The sequence below is a fragment of the Papaver somniferum genome, chromosome 1 (assembly GCF_003573695.1).
Source record: "Papaver somniferum cultivar HN1 chromosome 1, ASM357369v1, whole genome shotgun sequence".
Taxonomy (NCBI): domain Eukaryota; kingdom Viridiplantae; phylum Streptophyta; class Magnoliopsida; order Ranunculales; family Papaveraceae; genus Papaver; species Papaver somniferum.
In genome coordinates, this window is record NC_039358.1 from 119,448,760 (window position 1) to 119,470,175 (window position 21,416).

Consider the following 21,416-nt stretch of genomic DNA (forward strand, 5'->3'; position numbering starts at 1 on the left):
GCCTACCGAATGCCCTGTACCACAGGGGTAAAATGACAGAAAAAATGATACGGATAATTCAATGAGTGACAGAGAGTCAGATGTGTTCCAACCAACCATCTGATTGAAAAATGAGCCGCATATAAAGCGACAGCAAGGTTAAAATCAAGGCAAAGAAAGTAAAAAAGCTACTTCCTTTCAAAGATTGTAAGATTGTAGTGTTGGGTTGATAGTTATACATAGTGCGCATTTCACAGAAGTGAGTAGCTTGCCAGAATTTCTGTATCTTCTTGCATATGGTCTGTTCTACCACTAGATTCCGATAAGGTAAGGTGTCCCATCATTAATCAAAAATTTTCCTTTTTAGCTTGGTCAAACCTGAAAGTGATCTCTTTTGCTTTCACGAGAAAGGAAAAGTTTGTTTCAGTAGTTCAATCGTGTAGTCTTTCGCTACTTAAGTTCTTAAAAAAGTAACTCAGGAACTAAGAGAGCATAAACCACATCTTTCTCCCAGAGTCCCAGTATGCTGTTCTGTAAGCCTATACTGGAGTATATTTTTACAGGAAAAGTAAAAGAAAAAGGAAAAGCTGCTGAAAATGTTCTAAATATATTTGCATTATAGTGGATCCTTAATTATAAGGGTCTTTTCATTCTTCATTCACATTAATGTAGTACAATTGATACACTATTATATACCATCAGTAAACAAACACTTTATTGGTTACAAGGCTGCATTTGCGCCAGATTAATCTAGCTTATTTTTCATACTTCTTGCCATCTAAGAACGTGGTACCATAAGTGATTCAATTCTTTAAGACAGACTTCCCATTGATTTTGCTTTCTCCCTGAGAATGTACTTCTGTGTCTTTCCAGTTGAGGTTTTTGGCAGATCAGCAAAAACAATAGTTTTAGGAGCCATGTAGCGTGGCAACCTGTCCTTGCAAAACTGGATAATCTCTTCTGCATTTGCACTACACCCATCCTTCAATTTCACAAATGCGCACGGCGTCTCACCCCAGTGATCATCAGGTCGGCCAACAACCGCAGCTTCAAATATTGATGGATGACTAAACAACACTGATTCAACTTCAATTGTGCTGATGTTTTCTCCCCCTGATATAACAATATCTTTAGACCGATCCTTTACCTCTATGAAACCATCAGAGTGCTTCACAGCTAGATCACCACTTCGAAACCATCCGCCACTTAAAGCTTCTCCAGTTGCTTTTAAATCTTTAAAATATCCATTCATCACAGTGTTACCTCTAAACATTATCTCCCCCATGGTTTTTCCATCGTCTGGTACACTTTCCAGGGTAACTGGATTTTTAATATCAACTTCCACACCTATATGTTGCACCCCTTGTCGAGACTTCTTCCTTGCACGTTCATCAGGGGGCAAGGAGTCCCACTCAGGCTGCCATGCACAAATTGTTGCTGGACCATAGGTTTCTGTCAAGCCATATATGTGACTTACATTGAAACCCAACTCTTCCATCTTAAAAATAATTCCTGCAGGTGGAGCTGAACCTCCTGTCATTATGTTGACTTTGCAAGGCAGTGTGCTTCGATCACCGGCTGGTGCATTAACGATCATGTTTAAGACAGTTGGGGCAGCGCCCATGTGGGTCACCTTATGAAGAGCAATGCTGTCATAAATACCCTTCGGAGTGACATTTCTAAGGCATACATTGGTACCACCTTGAGCTGCCACCCCCCATGTGAGACACCAACCATTGCAGTGAAACATAGGCACAGTCCATAGATAAACAGGCATTGCACCCATATCATGAATCATAACTGTAGCAAGAGAATTAAGATACGAACCCCTGTGGCTGTAAACAACTCCTTTCGGACTAGACGTTGTTCCTGAAGTATAATTTATGGATATTGGGTCGAATTCATCATTTGGCCGTGGGATGTCAAACTCAGTAATTCCCAATTCAAGAAGCTTCTCATACTCTAAATCACTAGATGTTGAGATGTTTATAGTCTTTGACGAGTTTTCAGAATCCGATATCAACACCAAACGAGGGAGTGTGCAGTTTGCTTTCGATAGAAGGTCAAATGCTCCACGAGCAACATCAAGGAACTGGTAGTCTACAAAGATGATCTTGGCTTCTGAATGTTTCAATAGGATCGAAACCATGGCTGAATCATGGCGAGTATTGAGTGTACATAGTATTGCCCCTGCCATTGGAACACCAAAATGCAGCTCATACATTGCAGGGACATTTGGGGATAATGTTGCAACCTGCTCAGTTTCTAAGAATGATCAATTACTTCGATCCAAGTTCTGAACTGATTTAATAAAAGCATGTTTAGTAATAATATGCAAGTTACATCCAATTAACTTAACAAATACTATGTGAAATTGAGAATTCCAAAACCATTTCCTGATTAAGTAAACTAGTAAAGTTACAGAAACCGAAGTAATTAATCAAAATAAATTAAAAGAACATCCCACAAAAGAAGATAAAGATTAAGAAGATTGTTAAGAACTTACAACATCGCCACGAGAAATCCCAAGTTGAGTAAGAGAAGAAGCAAGTTTAAGACATCTATCAAGTGTTTGTCTCCAAGTGAACTTAAGAGTACCATAAATAACAGATACTCTATTTCCATAAGCAATAGCTGATCTTTCTAAGAAGCTAATAGGAGATAGAGGAACATAATTAGCTGAACATTTAACTAACCCCTCCATTGATTTCACATGATTTGACTCTGAATGTTTAGAAAAATGAGATTTTTGTATGCAATTTGGTTGATTTCTTTTCAATGCATAGATTACTGAACTTGAAGAGGGAAGAAATTTCCTAAACATAAAATTCATTTTGATTCTAGTAACTGAGCGGAAATCGTTATTCAGTGATATTCATTAGTGAAGATGGTAAGCTAATTGTACTGTTGACTGGATCTAGCAGTTAGGTACAAGTACAACAAACCTTGAAAACCATATCCCATTGGCTTGGTTAACAACGTATGACCTTAGGTTTGAAAATATTGTAAGAATATCCCATAAGTCAAGCCGATTATTTTTTCTTGCGATGTAAAAATCATTACTGCGATAAAAGTGCCATAGTAATTTTTCCTTCAAAGGTGATATTTCGGTTACAATATATATTTTCTTGGGTATATTAATTATATGTCAGTTTTAAAAGTAGAAATTTCTGAATAACCCATATTTAAACTCTCTCTTTCTTGGGTTATGTTTTTTGAATAACCCAAAAACATAAAATGTACGATTAAAATTAGTAGTTTAAGATTAAATTTAGGGTTTTTCACATTTTAAGATGGACTAATGTAACCTTTATATATTACGTATTATTAACAAAAAATAAATAAATATAATTTCACTAATAATCAGTCATTAATCATGGCGCTTTTTATGGACGTTATCTTCATTAATCTGTTGTTATTATTCCAGGTTAATTGTCGTTTTTATTGCTTAACGTATCTTACCTTTTCAGTCAATAAATTTGCTTCCGCTTTTTTAGGCCGTTCACTTCTCTCTTCTTTTTTCTTTTCCCAAACACAACTCGTTCACTTCTTTCTCTTTATTTCTTTCCCCAAACACAAGTATTTGTTTTGAATCTTTTGATCGGTTTTGGATAATACAGTACTTTCTTTTGTGAGTGTTTAGTATTAGGATTGATCTTCACCAAACATCTATATATGCAGTCGATGTGTACTACCAACAGCGTTGTATGACTACATCTCCATAATACAGCACCATGTGTAGGATTATCTTCCTACTGATAGTTGTACCATCGTTTTTTGAGATTTTGGTTTTGAGTTCAAAGGTTTATTTATGGGCTAGTTTTATTTGTATCTATGATTCTACTTCTACAAATCAGTGATGAATACCCTATTCTCTAGTTTGTTTTGGAAGTTCTGATTCTATTTTCTACTTTGCTTCACAATCTAAAATAATAATGGCGTCAGTTCGGTGATGAATAGCCATTTTCTAGTGTTTTTGTTTATAGCTTTTGAAAATAGGTTAGGAAATAGCAATTTTCACTAACTTTGAAAAGTAAAATTTTGAATAAGAAGGTGATAATTCCGTATTTTTTACAGACCGCAATTGATTCCAACTGGTGAAACTTGCGATTATCAATATATTGTGAAGATTAGAATTTTCACCAAGCGGATAATTGCGATTATCAATTTTCATTAAGCCGATGATAATGCATTTGTAGCAAATTTTCGAGTATATATTTTTTATACTACCGTTTCCTGTTTACTTGTATTCAGATGAAAACGAATATATTGTTTTTTCCTTGTTCCTTTTTTGGATAAATTTGATTTTCCAGGCCAATGAAGTTATGAAATTTTCCCCATTGTTTCGGTTGATATGTTATCTATGCACATGTTAGCTTGTGATAATTGCTATTTTCACCAAGAAATAATTATCCCAACGGATGAAAATTGGGATTATCATTAAATTGTGAATGTTGTAATTGGGTTCATCATTAACTTGTGAAAGGTGTAATTTTGAGCCGGTGATAATAGCGACTTTCACAAATCACATATGATTCCTACAAATGAAGATTGTAAATTGTGAAAACTTTCAAACAATTGGGATCACAATTTTATAAACACAAAATTGACCAAAATCAATAATTCCTGGATGAAAAGGACATTTAGATTTTGATACTGTTTAAATGGACAAAAATGTAAAAATAGCAAGGATGTAAACAGTTTTATCCTACCCATTTTCAAATTTTTTTTTTTTTTTAATTTACATCAGGATGCATCCAGTTTCATCCTTGTTATTTTTTAAGTTTAAGTCAGGATGAATCCAGTTTCATCTTTGTTATTCTTTTGGTGTCCATTTCATCAATACTAATTTTCCTCGCGTTTTTAGGGGCCACTCAAAAGGATTTAGGGGCCATCAATTTATACCCATCCACAGACTCTAGTTAAGGGGTACCCTATATGATATTGAAGTTACATAAATGCCCTTCTGGTAAAACCGTATAAAAACCAAATCAAAAAAAATTCTACTCATTTCAACTCTTCTTCTTCCAGTTTCATATCTTCCGATTGTGGAAGAAAAAAAACTTTCCTCGTTCAACAGAAACATCGCCGCGAATCGTAAAATCAAAACATCGTCGATTCGTTTATAAAACAATGGATAAGGGAAATGAAACCCACATACCTAGAACCAAAAATGTTGCTCGGGGTATCGATCCAAAGATTGGGATTTTAGCAAGAAATAAAGAAATTCTTGCTGCAAATGAAGAAGAACGCGAAGAACAAGTACCCGGCAATGTAGTCGGTGGTGGCGATTCCGATAGTCAAACACTTCGTCAACTTCAAATGGCCCCAATTAGGTAAGAATCTATCATTTTTGGTGTTTATTTCGCTTTAATTCGTCGAATCGAGAAAAAAAATTTCTAGTGTTTTCGGTAATTTATCCAGATTCGGACGATATTCATGCTCATTTACTTCCGAATGTAGTCGTGTTCTTCATTTCTCAAGAACATCGACAGTATTCGGGAGAAAGATTTGATGATTATCTGCCGAATATTGGTGGCCATATCTTCCTCGATACAAACTGCTAATAATCGGTAGTTTAATGAATTTTCTGGCTACCGAATATATTTAAGTAGACACGGAGTATTCAGAAGAACTCTCACTACCGAATGTATATATTGAAAAAATCTCAAAATTTCTGATATAGGAAAAATCCCATTTTGGGGCCAGTATTTATTCGGAAGACAATATAATGTTTTATACCTCCGATTGTGTAGGATAAAATTTTAGAGTTTCTGAACTCCAGTTGATGAATATTCGGTTGTAAACATGTTTAGTTATATTCCGATTGTTTTTCATTCGGAAAAATATGTGTCTTCTTACTTCCGAATTTGTACATTCGGGTTATAGATGTGCACTTTGTCTTCCGATTGTGTAGGATGAAAAATTTACAGCTTCTGAACTCCAATTGATGCATATTCGGTTGTAAACATGTTTAGTTATATTTCGATTGTTTTGTATTCGGGAACAGTATGTGTCTTTTTACTTCCGAATGTGTTCATTCGGGTTATATTTTCATACTTTGTCTTCCGATTGTATAGTTTGTAAATATTGTTCCTTTCTTTGTTGTTTAGACAAAGTCGAGAAAGGAGGAAGAAAGTGACAGCTAGTGCTAGGAGGGAAAGGAGCGCCAAAGATAATTCAAGTGCTCAACAAAGCTTACAAGAACAAAGCAGTCAACAAGGAGTGCAACCAAGTGCTGAACAAAGTGTAGAACAACAAGGCAGTGAACAAGGGGTGCAACCAAGTGTTGAACAAGCCGCTCAACAAAGTGCAGAACCAACTGCTCCACAAGTTACACCCCACCATGAAATTGAACCAGTTGATCCAGTGCCAAGAGTAGAAGAAGAAGGACAACCAAGTGGTACCCAAAAATCCAAAAAAGGAAAAGATGGTGTAAAGAAGGATATTGCTAAGAAAGCATCACATCTTGTCCCTCAACACTTGAAGAAGAAGGGTATTCTAGCAGGCACAATCCTTGGGCTACCGGCGGATGGAAGAAAATTGCTATTTGGATACAAAGACTCATGGGCCAGAGAAATATACGAAACCGAGGTAATAAAATTACTATTTTTTATTAATGTATTGTCTATGTGTTATATCGTAATATTTGTATTAAGTATTTTTTTTATGTACTTTAATAGGATCATCAGGATGCGGTCCGTCTACTCAAACCTACCGCCGCACCAACAAAAATGCTTGCGTGGCCTTTATCCGGTGAATGTGAAAGGTTCAAGTCAATTGTTGCCAACTCGGGGTTAGCTAATGCCGTCGAGAATTCATTGTTGGAACATGATCGTGTGGCCATATCGGCGTTCGTGGAGAGAATGTATCCTGAGATTGATACTTTCCATATGTCGTTTGGGGAGATGACGATTACTCCGGATGATGTTGTGCAGATTCTTAACCTTCCCGACCAAGGCACAGCTGTGAAGTTTAACTACACAAAGCAGTTAAGTTGGGCACAACTTTATGCTCTAACTAAAAAGTGCTTAGGTTGGGATGAATAGACAACAACAACAGAGTTTAGGAGGCATGCAAGTTACAGAAAAAGACAGATCAACATTACAGCTTTGATGAATATGTTTCGAGGCACCTTGGAGAAGGAAAAGAATGGAACGTTAACTGATGAGCAAGTGAACCACGCTGCCACCGCATATCTCCTTTGTGTATTGGGATGTGTCATATTCCCCAATACTTCTGGAAACCGGATCGACGCCAACCTTATACAACTTTTGGATCCTCTCCATGAAGTCGGTGACTATTCTTGGGGCACGGCATGCCTAGCATTCTTGATGGAAGAGTTGAGAAAGGCTTCGAGGCTAGGAACCTGCCAAGTTGCCGGGAATGTGGCTCTATTGCAGGTTTTTTCTTTAACTCTATAACTCACTCTATAGTTATTCAGTAGACAATACATATGATGCATATCCATAACTCCAAATGACGCATATTCGGTAGGAAATTATCCATCTCTTTTCCCGAATGTTGGTTATTCGGTGGTTAGGTACTTACTTTGTTTTCCGATTATATACAATCAGAAATATTCTTTTGATATTAGAACCGAGTATACATGCCAGAAAATCTATAGGTTACTGAACTCCAAATGACGCATATTCGGTAGGAAATTATCCATCTCTATTTCCGAATGTTTGGTATTCGGTGGTTAGGTACTTACTTTGTTTTCCGATTATATACAATCGGAAATATTCTTTTGATATTAGAACCGAATATACAGGCCAGAAAAACTATAGGTTACTGAACTCCAAATGACGCATATTCGTTAGGAAATGATCCACCTCTATTTCCGAATGTTTGGTATTCGGTGGATAGGTATTCAGTTTTAGTGCCGATTATATATAATCGGAAATAAAGTTTGGAAATTACTACCGAATATACAGGCTAGAAAAACTATAGGTTATTGAACTCCAAATGACGCATATTCGGTAGGAAATGATCCATCTCTATTTCCGAATGTTTGGTATTCGGCGGATAGGTATTCAGTTTTATACACAATCTATTTACTAAAACTTGGTTTCTTATGTATATAGGCATGGATCTATGACCACTTCCCTATCCTGAAGTTGGCCGGAGAGAACCCGGGGTGGTGCAAAGGTACTCCTAGAGAAACAAAGTATATATTTGAAGACAACCGTTCTAGGACAAAAGAGCAGCAGTTGATTCGCATGAGGGAGATTTTGGACCAATTGAAGGCCTCAGACGTATGCTTTGATCCATACAAGGAAGATCGATCCAGTGGGCATGTAAATGTTCGGTCGGACTTGTCCCTTTATTTTGGACCGTTGTGACACCCCACAGGATATGTGATGTATAACCCCTCTAGGGTGATGCGACAACACGGGTATATACAACAGCAACCTGTGGAGAAAATGGGGGATTACTACAAATTTGAGTTGGAGTTGTGCTCTTCTAGTGGTGATAATCTCACGATTGTTCACACAGGCCCACCTACTGTTCTTGATAACTGGGATAAGAGGAACGACTTCATTATTGACACTGGTAGACGAACCACTCGAGGTGATGAAAATTCTCCAGACTATATGAGTTGGTATAAAAAGGTATCACATCCTTTGGTTATCCGTGAAATCAAATCCAACACTACTGCGGCGGGTTCAAGTTATAATTGTATCATCAAAGACAAACCAGCTGGTTATGATAGACTGGTGCGTGTTCTTATATTTTTTTTCATTTTATATTATTCCTATAAATCTTAGGTAATTACCGTTTGATGTTATGTCATTACGTATAAAAAACAGGTGAATAGGTTCAAGCGTGTTTCCAAAATGTTAACTGCATGCCTGAAGAGCGGAGATCCCATGCCAGCTGAGAAGATCAAAGAGGCTAGAGATATAGTTGATAATATGGATAACGAAGATTATGCTGCCCAGTTTGGGGAGAAAGTCACGAAGAGGCATCGGCCCAAGGTGGCAGTATCAAAGACGGTTAAAAGAACTCGAGCTTCATCGAGAGCTGAAGCTGCTCCAACTGAAGCTGCTCCAACTGAAGAGCAGATAAATGACAATGATTTTTGTTGTACATTCGGAAATTTGTTTGGGTAACTAAATTAGACAAGTTCAAATGACAATGATTTTTGTGGTATATTCGGAAGTTTTGGTAACTAATTTAACTTCAGATTGTTTCAAAGACAAAATTTGAAAAGTGTAAGTTTTTCCAAATTCTGATTTTTGGGCCATCGTACATTCGGAACTTTACAAAAAACCTATCCTCCGAATATTACAAGTTCAAAACAAACCACGCCATGGCTCCAGGTGGTTCCAAGGGCCAATATTGAAGGTTATACATCCCATATTCGGAAGTTTTGGTAACTAATTTAACTTCCGATTATTTAAAAGACAAAATTTGAAAAGTATAAGTTTTTCTAAATTCTGATTTTTGGGCCATCGTACATTCGGAACTTTACAAAAAAACCTATCCTCCGAATATTACAAGTTCAAAACAAACCACGCCATGGCTCCAGGTGGTTCCAAGGGACAATATTGAAGGTTAGACAGCCCATATTCGGAAGTTTTGGTAACTAATTTAACTTCCGATTATTTCAAAGACAAAATTTGAAAAGTATAAGTTTTTCCAAATTCTGATTTTTGGGCCATCGTACATTCGGAGCTTTACAAAAAAATTATCCTCCGAATATTACAAGTTCAAAACAAACCACGTCATGGCTCCAGGTGGTTCCAAGGGCCAATATTGAAGGTTAGACAGCCCATATTCGGAAGTTTTGGTAACTAATTTAACTTCCGATTATTTCAAAGACAAAATTTGAAAAGTATAAGTTTTTCCAAATTCTGATTTTTGGGCCATCGTACATTCGGAACTTTACAAAAAAAATTATCCTCCGAATATTACAAGTTCAAAACAAACCACGCCATGGCTCCAGGTGGTTCCAAGGGCAAATATTGAAGGTTAGACAGCCCATATTCGGAAGTTTTGGTAACTAATTTAACTTCCGATTATTTCAAAGACAAAATTTGAAAAGTATAAGTTTTTCCAAATTCTGATTTTTGGGCCATCGTACATTCGGAACTTTACAAAAAAATTATCCTCCGAATATTACAAGTACAAAAAAAACTGTTTCCTGGAACCAAACAACACCATAATCGGAAAGAAAGTTGACTCATAACATAACCGAATATTACAATCGGTAGGTTGTTTAACAAAATAATCTACCGATTTCGTATAATCGGCTAGTTTTTATATTAATAATACTCCGATTACATCCATTACATAAAGTTCAAATGGCCTTAACCTTACAATTTCGTCAAAAGCACCTAAATCCATACTCCTAATTGACCATAAAAGTATTAAAACAGATCATAACTTCCAGTGACCATAGAAATTGTCACTCTTGATTTTGTAGCATCCTTCATGTTCAAATCATTTCCCGTAGAGGTCCACATACCGGCGATCCGCAAGATTTCTCTGAAATTACGAATGAGTAACAAGTTAGTACTAACTTTTGTTAATGTGAGTTGGAGTTACAGAGATACTTACTCGTTTTTCATACGTCCACCAAGGAAAAACGTTCCTAACAAACCGTTCCTCATCTTCAAGTTTGTCAATCTCCTTATCGAGCGCATTCTTTCTCATCTTAATGTCATTGGATTATCTTCGAATTCGATTACCATCTAAGGCCTCAAATACCATTAAGATACGGTTCCATATCTGCTCTTCGGATTCCGATTTGTGGAGCTTGTGAACACGATCATGAGCAGTTACCACAACCCAGCAACATAAGCTTCAGCGCATCTTTTTTCCTTGACTGCAATCCACCGTCTCCATTGTAGCTTCTCTGCAACACAACTTCACATCAGTAACCTTCACCTGCACCTGAATTCATTCACAAGACCCATTCAATCTCAGACCTCAACCAATGCCATCTTTCAGCCACCACCACTTGAATTACGGCTGCGATATAACTTCCCCTGGCAGCAACCAACAGTAACATCACTCTTCTCTATTTTCACAAACCCTTGTAACTCAGCCAATCACAGCTACATCTTCTTCTTCCACAACAGAACGACTTTACCCTTCTTCATCTCAGTGTCCAAATTCGATTCACAGAAAACCCATCTTCCTAAATCGACAGAAAACCCAAATTCTTCATTTCTCATGAACCCAAAACACCAATTCGAACTCAATCACCGCAGAAACCCATCTCATAATTCGTACCCAGTTCAACAGTTTCTCAATCATCCTAGAATATACTCCGTTCATCCTCTGTTACAGCCATAAACCCATGATAATCATCTTCTTGGATTTTCAATAATCAACAGCATTACATTCTTCCCATCAGCTCCACACATCACTGATTTCAACTGAAACAATTTGTGTTCTTCCCTGTATCTTGTCAAAGCTCAGAACCCTAAATCAATTGATTCTTCTCTGGAACCCTAATTTCACATTTCAGCTCACCTTCAATCAACGACACAATTCATTAAAGCAACAATTAGCCAAATCCCCTTTCTCCAATCTCGTTTCCTCCCTGATTCGCATATTCACTTTCTATGATTCCTTACTGCACTTCTTCAAGCATCCGGCAACAGAGGAGAAGAAGAAAATGGGGTAAAATGAATTCTAATTTTCCTCTCTCGACCTAAATGTGGTCTGTATAAGTGGAACGGGTATTTACACCCCAATAACAAGAACATGCTGCCAAGGTGAAGTGCCCCTTATCCTTAGCTCGGCTCCGTATAGATCACTTGTGAATTGTCCTTTGCGCTCCAAAGGAACGTTTTCTCTTTCTTTTGCTCATAATGACTCCATTACACCTGATAAACTCAAAACAAACGTAAAATATACAATTCACACGAAAAATAGCAAAGAAAGCATAATCAATAGATAATAAATCTAGGTGTTTATGACCCCTATCAGATTCCCCCACACTTAGACTTTGCTAGTCCTCGAGCAAATCAAACTAAAACTTACAACTTCAAAGCGTTCCAGCGTCCCAAGTATCCAAAGAGTTATGAGGACATAGAGTTTCTGCATGCTAGTAATAAGAAGTTAGAAATACTAAAGAACATATTCTCATTCTTAAATGTTAAGTGAGAAATAACCACACCATAATGAGAGAACGCGTGTTTGAGAACGATCAATAAGCATTTCGCCTCGACTTCTGCCTCACCAAAAAGGATTTTATGAAAATTGCACTCAAAAAAGACGGCTTTTTTATGGGTCTCACATGAGTGCAGGTAGGAATGAAGAGAGAAATTCTGCAGCACGTTGAATGGTGGGAAGGATAACTTCCGAAATATTTTAAAAACCCACATCTTTTAACATTTTGAAAAACCATTTTTTCTGACGATCTCTAAGAAAGGAAATCAACCACTATTATCGAGGATGAGATTACTTACTCACATTCACATACGATTGCCGATTATGATAACACTACTCTCACGGCGTCCAATAGAAACGTCTTCGCTCCTCGTTTTCATCTTCTTCATCTTCGTCTTCGGCTTCAACTATTGATGATAAACACTTTAACTTCGTAATTCCTTGACAATTTGTAACTCTTTATCTTAAATCCTTTCGCTTGAGACTTCCTTATAGATTTTCCTTCCCCACGGCTTATTAAATAAATAAAAACCCAAAATACCAAAATTTCTCTGATAATCGTTTTTTTTTTTCAATAAGAGAAATAAAATACAAAACAAAATAAAACAAACCATGGCCATGGGAAAAGTACTTTACCGCTTGATTCTTCACAACTTGTATCGTCTCGAAATCATAAACTTCAATAATTCTCACCTTTTGCTTTTCTTTGCTCTTATAAATAAGTCTTCAACGTATATGTAAAAATCTGCTCATTGTATGTTGCTTTACTTGGATATAAAATTTGCTCTTTTTTCTCATTCCGTTGCTTGTAAACCTTGAACTTCTTCAACTTTCCTTGTAGATTCTGATGTTGCTCCTTGTTGATGATGGTAGTGTTTCTATGGATCCGTTGTTGTCGAGAGAAAGAATGGTGCTAACTGCAAATCGAACTACAAGAAGGAGGCTTTCATCCATAGACGTCACCTTCATGATTGACAAAATTAGCACTCAAGAGATCAAAAATAGTGCTGAAAATTGGTGTGAAGTTGGGTAGCTCACCATTCTATCCGGAATTAATGTATGGTGACACACACTCAAAAGAAAGCTCTTTAGTTAGATGGAAAAATTTCTGGTCGGTGCCTCACATGATATAAATAGGGTAGTCTGTACTAATGATTGATCAACAACTCTAATAATGCATTTCTCCCTGCTCCTAATTTGCATCACCGGCATGATTAAATCCATTATTTAACACTCTAACAAGTAAGAAATCCGAACGTAGATCCCTAACACTTCCAAGTTCAGTTATGTCGGTCAGAATTCTCTATGTAAACATACCTAGAAGTATGCTAGTGACTCTAAAATCTCTAAAAGTTGGAGGTTTTATGCAATACTTTTTTTTTTTAATTTTTTTTTTTATAAAATACATGCTTAACCACTCCCCCACACTTAAACTTTACATTGTCCTCAATGTAATTGAATCTTCCTAGTAAAGTCAAGGTGAGAAATTTTAACATGATATGTAAATAACAAAAGAAAAAGCAAAAGGATAAGAAATAAAAAACCTATGGGTTGCCTCCCATTAAGCGCTTGTTTTAAAGTCTACGGCCTGACTTGACTCTTGTAAGATTCACTCCCCATATACTAACAATCGTAAAATTTTGGGATCCACCCATAGAACCTGTTTTGCATACAATAACTCCATACAAATATTAACACAAGAAAATAGAAACGAAGCTATTAACCGATAAAAGTTTCCCCCACACTTATTCTTGTCCACACTTGGAAGTGTATAAAGAATGTAGAATTCGGGTACTTCCACGGTTTCTTGTTTCAAAACCTTCATAGTATGAGAATCAAGTATCTCTAATGGCGGAAATCGAGAAACAAAGTCATTCAACAATATTCTCGAAGCACATACATTCAAACCAATAAGAGGTAAAGGAGAAGAATCAATATGCAAATGGTTAGACAAACCTTGCACAATCTCTTGTATCACATAATCCTCTTCATCCTTGAAAAACTCAAGTGAATTATGCACCTCTTTTATATCATGGTCCTCTATCAAACTTTGCAACCATTCTTCATCCGTTTCTACCTTAACTAAAGTCTCGGCATCAACATCTTCATTGCAATCCTTTGCAAGATCAATTGGGTCTTCCACAATATTGGTCATATCGGTTTCATTCTCAACACACTTCTCTTTGTTGTAAGGCACATATTCTTTGGCGGATGCAATCTGTTCATAAGGAATTTCTTTAGAACACTCATTGCATCATCCTCAAGCTCCACCCTTTGAATAGGCTCTTGATCATTATTAAGATCAATGCTTGAGTAATCTACACAAGTGTCATTATAGTCCTTTTCATCTTCATCTTGATTCCAGAATTCCATTGTACACCTTTGGGTAATGTCACCGTGAGTTTCTTCAAACAACGTATCTTCATAATCATCGTCAATTTCATAGCTAACATAAGATTGGTTGTCGCTGAATTTAGTGTTGCTAACCTCAAACTCATCTTTTTGAATAGGCGAATGATCATTATTAAGATCAAGAGTTGAGTTAGCTACACAATTATCAACGAAAGTCCCCAAAGGTTGGCCTTTTTCAACATTAGCATCAATCAAATATTCATCACACACCACAGGCACATTAGAATGATTATTGCTTTGAAAACAAAATTCTTCTTCATACCTTTCTTCCTTGTATTCATCAATGCTTCTTCGTAAGATAGCCATACCTTCACGAAGTTCTTGGAGTTTCTCGTTTGTAGCCTCTTTATCTTTTTGAAACTCTTATCGTAAAAAGTTGGAAAATTTGTCTAACAAGTTAGAGACTTGTTGTTCACGAGTATAAGAATCCTCCAATCCTTGTGGTTGTTCACACACATACCCGCCATAAGGTTGTTGAGGAAAACCATAAGGATCCATGGAATATTGGTTATAGCCAATGAATTGGTTTTGATTATACCCTTGGAATTGTTGGAAGTTGTCATGTTGTTGAGATTGTTGGAAACCGTATCCATTGTTCCAATATGCTCCATCCATGAGAAATAAGTACCTGAAACACGATTCTCAAAACAAGGTTAAAAACCAGAAAATAAAAACAAAAACAAAAACAAAAATAAGAAACCAAAAACAAGTGACAACCGTTGCCTCCCCGGCAGCGGCGCCAAAATTTGATCGTTGTCGTATGCGTCAAAAATAATATTACTTTCTCACAACTTAAAATATATAATATATCAAGGGTAAGAAAGGATCGTTCCCACAGAGAGGATCTAGGTTGTCAAGTTGTTTCGGTTTTCTATATAAACAAGGGGGATTTTCTGATTTTTAAGTAAAGGAAAATAAACTAAAATCAAATAATGAAATAAACAAGCAAATCAATATGATGAAGATATTGGTCAAGGATTAGTTTTCATTCACAAACATGAATTTGTAACAATAACTAGAATTGATATTTAATCTCAACTTTTATCAAAAGTCCTAGGATACCTTGATCGAAAGAATATCCCGCTAATTTCCTTTTATCATCAACAAACACATTAAAAGATGCGAATGTGAATTCTTCCTAAAAAAGCAACCTAAAGTATAAAAGCACAATTAAGTTTAACTCCCTAAGAGCACTAAGTTCTATGAAATAAGACTAATCAATGCAAACGAACGTGTAAAAGCACTAATCCGTTTTAACAAAGGTTATGATCCACCTGTGACTACTAGGATGTATCACTACAAGCAATACTCACAATTATGCTACTTGCAATCAGGAATTATCACTTTTGCGCATAATAACCCTAATCTAGCAATAAAGATGAAAACTAATTCAACCGATTCGCGACTCGACTAAACATGCATTCAAATCAGATAACAATATTAAAAGTGAATCATAATCAACAAAATATGGAGACAAAACTAATTCATTGCATAAATATCATGATTGGGACTCCAACTTATTCCTTAACCAAAATAAAATCTAGGTACTCATGGCATAGGAGTTCATCACAAGAAGAAAAAGAAAACTCATGTTTCTAACCCTAGGCTAAAAGTAGAAGAAGAAGATAATAATATGGAGATATATAGGTTTAGAGAAAGACTTTTATATTTATATGCTTCTCCCAATCCAAAAGGATACTTTTTCCAATATTAGGTCTTCTCAAAACCCATCTCCAAGTGGTCCACTAGGCCCATGTATGAGAAATATGTCTCTGGAATTCTGGGTCCAAAACTAGTCGCCGGGGTTGATGACATCATCACCGGAATTGCTGACGTCATCGCCAGAATCTTGCCGGGATTCGCACCACTGGTCACCTGAAAAATGCCGCCGGCGAGCTGAGTCAAACTGACGGTCTTCTCAAGTCTCTGTTATCTTTGACGGTCTTCATAACGGCGCCGTCATCTTTGGATCACTGAGTCATATGAGCTGGATCGTTGAGTCAACTCGCCGTACTCCGATTCCGGCAGAGTCTCCCCTGTTTCTGCTCAGTTCCCGGCCAATTCCAGGCCATTCAAATCCCTGCATTCCTAACATACATCTACTCATTCCACATCAACATCATCACAGCAGCCTCAAATTCCACTTCTTGGTTCAACTGCAACCAAACTCAATCCACTCCAGCAGCTGCATTTCACTACCATAACACACTTAACATCCTTCCAAAACTTGCTCCTCTTCTTCCCTTACTGCCATCACCAGCTTGGTCTCGACCTCGAACACACTCATTCATCACCAACTCCATTAGCAGCAATTACAGAAGCAATTTGAATCCAGAATCTCTTCATAGACCTTCACGCATAGCTACGGTACCCATGGAAACAACATTAATCTTCAATCAGCTACTTGTTGAAGTTTGCAGCCTAGTCTTGACCAAATCCGAGCCACTGCCAACACCATGTCCATCAAATTCCGTCTGTATTCACCGTCTTCAAACCATTACGGCAGCAACAACTGTTCTCCTTCAGTTTCAAGTATCTGGCAGCCATCCTGCAACCCGCTAACATTTTACAACAACAACTTCTTGCTTCCCTGAATCTCCAGTGTTGTAGCTGAAACCATTACCACTTCAATTGCAATCTCATTGCCTTCAGCTCCATCTCTTCCTAGGATTAATTCATAGCAGCACACATACATTCTAACTTCCAAGACCACCTGATGCTTAGAACAACGACAACTCATTATTCGGAAATAGTGAACTTGTAACTGCACTTCTTGTAATCAGCTATGTAAGCCAATTCCATAACCTAAGCACCAGTACCACTTCACCTCGAGCCATTCTGTCACAACACATAATCCAGTATCCCCATTTCTTTAAGCCAGCAACATAAGCTTCAGCGCATCTTTTTTCCTTGACTGCAATCCACCGTCTCCATTGTAGCTTCTCTGCAACACAACTTCACATCAGCAACCTTCACCTGCACCTGAATTCATTCACAAGACCCATTCAATATCAGACCTCAACCAATGCCATCTTTCAGCCACCACCACTTGAATTACGGTTGCGATATAACTTCCCCTGGCAGCAACCAACAGTAACATCACTCTTCTCTATTTTCACAAACCCTTGTAACTCAGCCAATCACAGATACAGCTTCTTCTTCCACAACAGAACGACTTTACCCTTCTTCATCTCAGTGTCCAAATTCGATTCACAGAAAACCCATCTTCCTAAATCGACAGAAAACCCAAATTCTTCATTTCTCATGAACCCAGAACACCAATTCCTCAATCACCGCAGAAACCCATCTCATAATTCGTACCCAGTTCAACAGTTTCTCAATCATCCTTGAATCTACTCCGTTCATCCTCTGTTACAGCCATAAACCCATGATAATCATCTTCTCGGATTTTCAATAATCAACAGCATTACATTCTTCCCATCAGCTCCACACATCACTGATTTCAACTGAAACAATTTGTGTTCTTCCCTGTATCTTGTCAAAGCTCAGAACCCTAAATCAATTGATTCTTCTCTGGAACCCTAATTTCACATTTCAGCTCACCTTCAATCAACGACACAATTCATTAAAGCAACAATTAGCCAAATCCCCTTTCTCCAATCTCGTTTCCTCCCTGATTCGCAGATTCACTTTCTCTGATTCCTTACTGCACTTCTTCAAGCAGCCGGCAACAGAGGAGAAGAAGAAAATGGGGTAAAATGAATTCTAATTTTCTTCTCTCGACCTAAATGTGGTCTGTATAAGTGGAACGGGTATTTACACCCCAATAACAAGAACATGCTGCCAAGGTGAGGTGCCCCTTAGCCTTAGCTCGGCTCCGTATAGATCGCCTGTGAATTGTCCTTTGCGTTCCAAAGGAACGTTTTCTCTTTCTTTTGCTCATAATGACTCCATTACACCTGATAAACTCAAAACAAACGTAAAATACACAATTCACACGAAAAATAGCAAAGAAAGCATAATCAATAGATAATAAATCTAGGTGTTTATGACCCCTATCAGATTCCCCCACACTTAGACTTTGCTAGTCCTCGAGCAAATCAAACTAAAACTTACAACTTCAAAGCGTTCCAGCGTCCCAAGTATCCAAAGAGTTATGAGGACATAGAGTTTCTGCATGCTAGTAATAAGAAGTTAGAAACACTAAAGAACATATTCTCATTCTTAAATGTTAAGTGAGAAATAACCACACCATAATGAGAGAAAGCGTGTTTGAGAACGATCAATAAGCATTTCACTTCGACTTCTGCCTCACCTAAAAGGATTTTATGAAAATTGCACTCAAAAAGACGGCTTTTTTATGGGTCTCACATGAGTGCAGGTAGGAATGAAGAGAGAAATCCTGCAGCACGTTGAATGGTGGGAAGGATAACTTCCGAAATATTTTAAAAACCCACATCTTTTAACATTTTGAAAATCCATTTTTTCTGACGATCTCTAAGAAAGGAAATCAACCACTATTATCGAGGATGAGATTACTTACTCACATTCACATCCGATTGCCGATTATGATAACACTACTCTCACGGCGTCCAATAGAAACGTCTTCGCTCCTCGTTTTCATCTTCTTCATCTTCGTCTTCGGCTTCAACTATTGATGATAAACACTTTAACTTCGTAATTCCTTGACAATTTGTAACTCTTTATCTTAAATCCTTGTCGCTTGAGACTTCCTTATAGATTTTCCTTCCCCACGGCTTATTAAATAAATAACAACCCAAAATACCAAAATTTCTCTTATCATGTTTTTTTTTTTTTCAATAAGAGAAATAAAATACAAAACAAAATAAAACAAACCATGGCCGTGGGAAAAGTACTTAACCGCTTGATTCTTCACAACTTGTATCGTCTCGAAATCATAAACTTCAATAATTCTCACCTTTTGCTTTTCTTTGCTCTTATAAATAAGTCTTCAACGTATATGTAAAAATCTGCTCATTGTATGTTGCTTTACTTGGATATAAAATTTGATCTTTTTTCTCATTCCGTTGCTTGTAAACCTTGAACGTCTTCAACTTTCCTTGTAGATTTTGATGTTGCTCCTTGTTGTTGATGATGGTAGTGTTTCTATGGATCCGTTGTTGTCGAGAGAGAGAATGGTGCTAACTGCAAATCGAACTACAAGAAGGAGGCTTTCATCCATAGACGTCACCTTCATGATTGACAAAATTAGCACTCAAGAGATCAAAAATAGTGCTGAAAATTGGTGTGAAGTTGGGTAGCTCACCATTCTAACCAGAATTAACGTACGGTGACACACACTCAAAACAAAGCTCTTTAGTTAGATGGAAAAATTTCTTGTCGGTGCCTCACATGATATAAATAGGGTAGTCTCCATTAATGATTGATCAGCAACTCTAATAATGCATTTCTCCCTGCTCCTAATTTGCATCACCGGCATGATTAAATCCATTATTTAACACTCTAACAAGTAATAAATCCGAACGTAGATCCCTAACACTTCCAAGTTCAGTTATGTCGGTCAGAATTCTCTATGTAAACATACCTAGAAGTATGCTAGTGACTCTAAAATCTCTAAAAGTTGGAGGTTTTATGCAATACTTTTTTTTTAATTTTTTTTTATAAAATACATGGTTAACCACTCCCCCACACTTAAACTTTACATTGTCCTCAATTTAATTGAATCGTTCTAGTAAAGTCAAGGTGAGAAATTTTAACATGATACGTAAATAACAAAAGAAAAAGCAAAAGGATAAGAAATAAAAAACCTATGGGTTGCCTCCCATTAAGCGCTTGTTTTAAAGTCGACGACCTGACTTGACTCTTGTAAGATTCACTCCCCATATACTAACAATCGGAAAATTTTGGGATCCACCCATAGAACCTGTTTTGCACACAATAACTCTATACAAATATTAGCACAAGAAAATAGAAACGAAGCTATTAACCGATAAAAGTTTCCCCCACACTTATTCTTGTCCACACTTGGAAGTGTATAAAGAATGTAGAAGTCGGGTACTTCCACGGTTTCTTGTTCCAAAACCTGCATAGTATGAGAATCAAGTATCTCTAATGGCGGAAATCGAGAAACAAAGTCATTCAACAATATTCTCGAAGCACATACATTCAAACCAATAAGAGGTAAAGGAGAAGAATCAATATGAAAAGGGTTAGACGAACCTTGCACAATCTATTGTATCACATAATCCTCTTCATCCTTGAAAAACTCAAGTGAATTATGCACCTCTTTTATATCATGGTCCTCTATCAAACCTTGCAACCATTCTTCATCCGTTTCTACCTTAACTAAAGTCTTGGCATCAACATCTTCATTGCAATCCTTTGCAAGATCAATTGGGTCTTCCACAATATTTGTCATATCGGTTTCATTCTCAACACACTTCTCTTTGTTGTAAGGCACATAGTCTTTTGCGGATGCAATTATGTCCATAAGGAATTTCTTTAGAACACCCATTGCATCATCCTCAAGCTCCACCCTTTGAATAGGCTCTTGATCATTATTAAGATCAATGCTTGAGTAATCTACACAAGTGTCATCATAGTCCTTTTCATCTTCATCTTGATTCCAGAATTCCATTGTACACCTTTGGGTAATGTCACCGTGAGTTGCTTCAAACGACGTATCTTCATATTCATCGTCAATTTCATAGCTAACATAAGATTGGTTGTCGCTGAATTTAGTGTTGCGAACCTCAAACTCATCTTTTTGAATAGGCGAATGATCTTTATTAAGATCAAGAGTTGAGTTAGCTACACAATTATCAACGAAAGTCCCCAAAGGTTGGCCTTTTTCAACATTAATATCAATCAAATATTCATCACACACCACAGGCACATTAGAATATTATTGCTTTGAAAAAAAATTTTCTTCATACCTTTCTTCTTGTATTCAT

The 21,416-nt window shown here is 37.0% G+C and overlaps 1 protein-coding gene across 1 annotated transcript; it reads right to left on the bottom strand.

The window, feature by feature from the left end:
* Nucleotides 1-569: 569 nt before the first annotated feature.
* On the bottom strand, nucleotides 570-2,953 carry LOC113298317 (probable acyl-activating enzyme 1, peroxisomal). The gene is made up of 2 exons (XM_026547026.1): nucleotides 2,486-2,953; nucleotides 570-2,233 (listed from the first exon to the last, which is right to left on the bottom strand). Exons 1-2 carry the CDS (start codon nucleotides 2,810-2,812, stop codon nucleotides 791-793), a joined length of 1,770 nt encoding a protein of 589 aa, XP_026402811.1. The 5' UTR covers nucleotides 2,813-2,953; the 3' UTR covers nucleotides 570-790.
* Nucleotides 2,954-21,416: the final 18,463 nt, after the last annotated feature.